The sequence below is a fragment of the Geospiza fortis genome, unplaced genomic scaffold (genome assembly GCF_000277835.1).
Source record: "Geospiza fortis unplaced genomic scaffold, GeoFor_1.0 scaffold174, whole genome shotgun sequence".
Lineage (NCBI taxonomy): Eukaryota > Metazoa > Chordata > Aves > Passeriformes > Thraupidae > Geospiza > Geospiza fortis.
The window spans coordinates 1,292,230-1,298,628 of NW_005054480.1; the positions used below are offsets into that span (position 1 = coordinate 1,292,230).

Genomic DNA, 6,399 nt, shown 5'->3' on the forward strand with positions numbered 1-6,399 from the left:
GCGGCCGCGGCCGCGGACACCCCTGCGGGCAGGGCGAGAGCGGAGAGGACGCGGCGGCTCATCGGGATGCAGCTCGGGATGCAGCGGAGGCAGGGAACCGCGCCGTGCCCGTGAGTCACAGACTTATATTCGGCTCCGCCGCTGCTTTCCGGGAAAGCCCCGGGTGGTACCTGAGAGAGGAAGCGATACTGGCACAAGGAAAGGGAAGGAGACGGGGAGGGCAAGAGGTGTGGGGACAGGGACAGGAGCAAGGATGGGGATGGGCACAGGGCTGGGGATGAAGACAGGAAGAGGTTGTGGTGGGATGGGAAAGGGACCTGGGGTGGGGGCAAGGATGAGGGATGGGGGATGTGCACATGGATGGGGACGGGAACAGGGGCAGGGATGGGGATGGAAGCAAGGGTGGGAGGGATGGGGACGGGGCAGGGATGAAGGATTAGAGGCAGGGATGGAGAGAGGCAGCCGGACTGGAGCAGGGATGGACACAGGAATGGGAATGGGCAGAACAGGAATGCAGGAGGGGTTGCGTGGGGCTGCCCACTGACATCACCCAGCCCGGGGGTATTTAGCCCCATGTCTGCTGGTTGAGGACTGAGTCCAAGTTTCCATCCTGCCCTGCTGGAGCTCCTGTGTCCCAAAGCACCCTCTGGTCACTGCAGGGGATGGACAGAAGGACAGAGAGTCATGAGGACTGGGCAAGGCATGTGTGCAGGGACAGCAGGTGATCTGCAGTGGGTGCAGGGAACTGGGAGGTGAATGAAGCAAACTGGCTCCAATAGCAATAGGAAAACTTCTGAGTAGGGCATTGAGGCTGGAGGTGAGCAGCCCAGGCTGCATGTGCTAGGCCAGAGAAAAAGGAGAATGAAATGTCAACAAAAGGACAGGATCACACCAAGGTCGGGGACAGGATGTGAGACAGAGCTGATGAACACACATTGTGGTACACAGGGGGTGCCGCCCCCACTGCTGATTTCTCATAAAACTCTACAGTTTTACTTTCATTTTTCTTATTAAGCAAGCAAAATCATTCTCTGTCCCACTGGCTGCCTTCTTAGGAGGGACCAGAAGCCAGGGAATTTGCAGTTGTTGGGGTAATGAAATGACAGAAATTAAATGAAATCTTGTGTCTTTGGCCAACATGGTTGTCAGTGGCCTCGTGCCCCTCTGTGCAGGGCTCCCAGCCTCATCCCACACTCACACCGGGGTCCCAAGGCTTTAACCTCACAGGCCACCCAGGGAAGTCTTTGTGTGCTTGTGGTGCTGGTGACAGCCACAGTGGGTGTTTGGGGAGGGGAGCAGGAGAACGACCCCAGCACAACCAGGGCAGTGCCAAGGATCAGTGGGGATGAACTGAGGGCTTTGTGCAGAATGCAGGCATGAGGATGAGCGAGCAAGTGTGAGGATGAGGATGCATGGTGACTTTTGACCAAAAGCTGGACCAGCGGGCGCATCAACCAGTGGTCAGTCAGTACAAGCTTACCCTGGAGAGTCTCAGGTCTGTGTGCTCTGTGTGCAGCCCCAGAACCCAGCAGGGAATGAGGGAAAAGAGCAAAGGCTGAGGGAGGCTGGGGAAGGACAGGCACGCTGTGAGAGGAAGAGGATGGCAGACAGGCACTGACACTTTCTCAGGGCACTGTGTGCTTTCTGCCCCTTCCATCAGTCTCTTGCCCCAGCAGCCCTGCAGCCACCAGGCACCATTGTCCTTCACAGCCTTTGCACCTCTCCCTGCCCACAGCTTCTCCCCGTGGTGCTCAGGAGCAGCAGCTCGGAGCTGTGCATCCTGGATTACGTAACTAATGAGTTGGAAACTTCATGAGCTGCTGAAATGATGGATTAGTGAATTGCAGTGTCAGACCGGTGCAAAGGGCATCGGGCCCTTGTTTGATTTGTTTCCTTTCCTAAGGGGCTGATAAAGTTTAATGTTCAGATAACATCCTGTGAACATGAACACCAGAAAGGATCCGCATCCTGTTCCACTCCCAGCTGATCAGGGGACAGCCAGTCAGTGGGAAGTACACTATGCCCGCACACATGCAACAGGCACACCTGCAGTACCTGGCTTCAGCCACCCGCTCTGCCCTGCAGCTCCCCCTGGAGTCCCAGGCCTCTCTCCCGATCCCCCCAGCATCCAGCCTGGATTCTGGACCGCTCCAACACCCCAGATTTCCCTCTGTGAGGGCTAGCACCCAGCTCTCCCCCATATGTGCATGCAGCACCGAGACTCCCAAGGCGAGCAGTAGCTGGATTGGAGTTTGATGGGAGGATGGGGCAGAGAGGGGTGCAGAGGCACGGGGTGAGGCCAGGGCAGAGTGCTGGCTTGCCTGCATGCAGCTTTCCCCCTACCCTCAGCTGTGGGGTGTCCTGCTGCCCCACACTGGGGGCGCTGCCTGGAGCCACCCAGCCCTGTGAATGTCCCAGATGGGTGCACAGGCAAGAAGGCCCCTGCTGAGGCCTGAAGCCATGATCAGGAAGCAGAATCACTGTCCCCCAACCCCATCTTTTCCATGCCATCCAAAACACTTCCCTGTGTTCCCCCAGCAGCACTTTGCTCTCCCCATGGCCACAGATGGGGAGACACCCACACGCGGCTGCTGGTGCACCAGGGACACGAGGGACACAGCTCTCTGTCCTGTGGGGAAACGTTTATCTGCCTCCATGTGGGAGGGCAGCAAGTGTGGGAGTGGGGAGCCCCACCAAGAGGCTGCTGGGAGGCACTGGGAAGAAGCAGGGCAAAGTGAGGGTCTGTTTCCTTGGTAAGAGCTCAGCTTGGGGCTGGGACAGTGGGGACACCTGCGGGTGCAGGAGGACAGCGGGGTGCAGGCAGCACTGGTCCCTGTTCCCATCACTTGAAGATGGAAGTGCTGAGTCTGCAGGGAAAATGTGTCAGCAGGGAGAGGGAGGGCTGTGGGGTGAGATGGCAGGGACAGAGCTCCCCTTGTGGCTTTCCAGGTGTCCCTGTGTCACAGAACCTCTTCCTGCAGGAGGCGCGTGGTCTCCAGTGTCTCCTTCCCTGGGTGATCCCCGAAGCCCACAGAGGTGGTGGTGGAGTCTGGCAAGGTTTGAGAGGCAGAGCGGGGTGGGAGCCTGCAGCTCAAGGCAGGGAAGCCTGGGCCACCTGGTCCTGGCAGACAGACAGACAAACATGCCCTGGACAGAGAGATGGACTTCCCTGCCACACTGGCCAGGTGGACTGCTTCCACATCACTGGATAGAGAGCTGGGCATCAGCCCTGCCTCTGGACAGACAGATGGACACCCCCACCACCTCTTCCAGACAGCCCTGAAACCCACCACAGACAAGCTCTCCCACCACCCCTTCCCAAGGCAGGAATGTGTGCGTGTGGCCAATCTGTGCCCACAGCCAGGGCTCCTCCTCTGGGTGCCACAGGGGATTTGGGGCACCAGACAGGGGGGTCCCCACTCCCAGCATGGGCAGAGGATCAGTGTCACTGCTGTAGCTGAGAGCTGCCACTGCACAGTGGAGCCAAAGGTGGGGGTCTCTTGGCACTGGGATGCTGCTGGACCCCTCACAAGGGTGACACCAGGATCCACTTGTTGGTGGCTGCCACTGCAGTGTGGCAGGAGCCTGAGAAGGTCCCAGCTCTGTTTGTGGCCAAGGTGGTCATATTGGAGCCCAGCTCATTTCTCCACAGGCCCTGCTCATTTCTCCACAGGCCCCTGCGCACTGGGGACTGGGGGTTGTGTGGGTGGCTTGGGCAGTGCCGAGCCACAGTTCCCCCTTCCCTCACCAGCAGTGCCACGTGTGTCCCATGGCATGGTCCCTCTGTGTGACAGCCGAGACCAGCGCATGGGCACCAGCTGGGACAGCACCTCTCCTTCCCTGGGCAGGGAGGAGAGACCCACAGTACCCACAAGGACAGCACAGCCAGAGCTGGCAGCCTCCTTGGCTGTGGACACTGCACACGGGCCATGAGCAGGGCCAGGGCGAGCAGCAGCAGCAGCCCAGGGTGCCCATGGGGGTGGTGGGTAGCTGGACACTGCTCCAGGCTGAACGGGCTCCTGCTCCCCTGGGCTGGGGCGCGGGGTCCCAAGGACCATGGTGGGGTGGGCAGGCTGCAAAGGAGGACTCTGTGCCGTGGAGGGTCACAGCAATGGATACGCATGAGGCCTCGGGTATGGTGACAGAAGGGACAGTAAGATGCCATGGGGGGTATTGGGAATGTGTGTGCTGAGCATGACAGAGTTGTCCAGAAAAATTGCATTTGTTGGTGCATAACAAGGCAGTAATTACGCACCCAAGAGAGACATTGATTTTTTGTTTTAGTTCCACAAGCCTGAGTACTCAGTGTTATTCCAAAGATCAAGCACACCAACTATCAAAACATTTTGCTATTTACACATCTAGCAAACAAAGGCATTAATGTTCATTGACAACAAGTTATTTAGTTCTTTTATTAATTCCGACTCTCTCTCCTATTGGTTAAGAATTCTCTTGCATCTGATGCTAATTAATTTGCAGGCTCAGCCTTTCTCTTCTCTTGATTTGGTGGGTTTCTTGACTCAGTGGGCCATAAGTCGTGATCTACCCCTGCCAGAATTTACTTTCTACCCAGTCAGAGCTGCTTCAGCACTGAGTTTTTCCTGACCCAGTTGTCTTTATTAGTTTTTTGTCTTGGGGGTTCTGCCAAGAGTCTTGTACATTCTGCACTCTTTGTGCCCATTACCAGTGGTATATTGCTCATCCCAAGTTTTGTAACCTGCAGCCAGGTCTGAGATCACTAAAGCCCATCAAGACCTAAACCTTAGCAAGGCAATTCTACCAAGTAAGACCTCTTTCTAACACCTGCACACAGCTTAGAGCTTGTTTGCTGCTCTCTGTTTCACAGGCCAAATGTCCTTCCTTGTCAGTTACGCTTGAAAGCATAAAAAACCTCAAACACCAAAGAACAAAGCTTTTAAAGAAATATTTTACTTATCGCACATTTTGCAACAGCATGACAGGAGACTGTGTGTGTTTTGCAGCAAAGCTTTACTGGGAGAAGCAGGTGGTGCTGCAGGAGCAAGGGCACGCCCTGGTGCTGCTGCCAGCCCGGGCAGCCCCCGCTGCCCCCTCACTCCAGTGCCTGCAGGCGGGTGAAGACGTTGGTGCCTACCCTGTGGGGACACGGAGGAGGACATGTGAGGGAGGGATGTGACAGCGTCCAAACACGCACCCAGCCCTGTATAACCACACCACATCTGCACCTTGGCAGGACCCCCGGGGATGGTGGTTTTCCTTTCTGTGTTTTAACCATGCACAAAGCAATCAAGTGAACCCTACCACCGAGATTTGTTAAGCTGTGCTTTTAAAAGAGATAATAAACCTGCTTTTGCCAATGCCTGTGAGAGTGGCTCTGCAAGCAACCAAAAGCACTCATTTGTGACAGCCCAAACCCCTCAGGGGTGCACAGGGGACCTGTGCAGGGCAGGGACAGGGGGCTCACAAGGTGGCGTTCCAGTCGTTTTTGATGTTCTCCACACGTGACCTCAGCAGCCACATGGTCTTCAAAACCTCCTTTCCATACTCATCCACGAAGCACTGGCCCGTGAAAACAGTGATGGAGTCTGTGGGGACAAGACAGGAGGTGGAGGGGAGCGTGGCCGAGGTGGCAGGTCAGTGGCTGCCCCAGCGCAGGGGACAGCAGAGCCAAGCAGACCCCTGCTGTCCGCGGCCTCTGGGGACAGCGGGCATGGGGAAAGCAGCAGCAGGGCTCAGAGCGCTGGGGTGCCACACGGACATGGGCAGGCAGTGCAGGCTCCAGCCCCTGCTGCCTCTCCTGCAGCCTGGCACTGGGAGCTGACAGCAACCGAGGGGCTCCAGGGACAGGGATGGGGGAGCTCCAGGGAGGGAGAGCAGTGGGGATAGTGCAGGGGAAGGCAGGGAATCAGCAAGGGCACTGCAGGGAGGGCAGAAAAACTCCAAGAGCGGAAGAGGGAGGGCAGGGGAGGTCCGGGAAACCATAAGGAGGCTGGGAAAGAAGTACCTGAAAAGCTCCAGTTGACGGTGAAGCCAAAGGTGGGTTGGCCCTTCTGGTTAGGGCTCTTCTGCATGGATCCCTGCAGCGGTGACAGCTTGATCTCGTTGGAGGTGGCTGTCACAGCTGTGTGGCAGGAGCCAGCAAAGGCACCATTGCCGTTCACGGTCGTGATGGTCATGTTGGAGCCCAGGTCATTGACCCAGCGCCCGGTCAGGGAGCACTGGAGAGCAGGAATTCAGCACTGGTGCCTGCAGCCACAGCCCCCTGCCCAGCCCACCCTGTGCATCCCACCTTCACAGTACCTTTTTCACAGCAAGGCCGTGAGCCCCCAGGGCCAGGAAGAGCACGAGGAGCAAGGGAGATGCTTGCACCATCTCTGCAGCAGGCAGACAGCTGATGGAGCTGGGGATGTTCTCCTTGCA

General features: G+C 57.4%; 2 protein-coding genes and 1 pseudogene across 2 annotated transcripts in view; all 3 read right to left on the reverse strand.

Annotated features, from left to right (window-relative positions):
* The window catches only part of LOC106631992 (avidin-like), a 1,865-nt gene extending 1,803 nt beyond the window's left edge, over positions 1 to 62 (reverse strand). Inside the window, exon 1 of the mRNA XM_014310060.1 lies at positions 3 to 62. Coding sequence (XP_014165535.1) covers positions 3 to 62 — 60 coding nt within the window. The remainder of the gene's footprint in view (positions 1 to 2) is intronic.
* A 53-nt stretch (positions 63 to 115) lies between these two features.
* On the reverse strand, positions 116 to 4,702 carry LOC106631993 (annotated as a pseudogene).
* A 369-nt stretch (positions 4,703 to 5,071) lies between these two features.
* Positions 5,072 to 6,357, reverse strand: LOC102044823 (avidin-like). The gene is made up of 4 exons (XM_014310061.2): positions 6,280 to 6,357; positions 5,984 to 6,197; positions 5,444 to 5,564; positions 5,072 to 5,114 (listed from the first exon to the last, which is right to left on the reverse strand). Exons 1-4 carry the CDS (start codon positions 6,349 to 6,351, stop codon positions 5,072 to 5,074), a joined length of 450 nt encoding a protein of 149 aa, XP_014165536.1. The 5' UTR covers positions 6,352 to 6,357.
* Between the last annotated feature and the right edge of the window lie 42 nt (positions 6,358 to 6,399).

Coding starts and splice junctions, on each gene's coding strand:
- LOC102044823 (XM_014310061.2), bottom strand. CDS start 6,351: ATGGTGCAAGCATCTCCCTTGCTCCTCGTGCTCTTCCTGGCCCTGGGG. Junction 6,198..6,279: donor ACGGCCTTGCTGTGAAAAAG/GTACTGTGAAGG, acceptor CCTGCTCTCCAG/TGCTCCCTGACCGGGCGCTG. Junction 5,115..5,443: donor AACGACTGGAACGCCACCTT/GTGAGCCCCCTG, acceptor GTGTCCCCACAG/GGTAGGCACCAACGTCTTCA.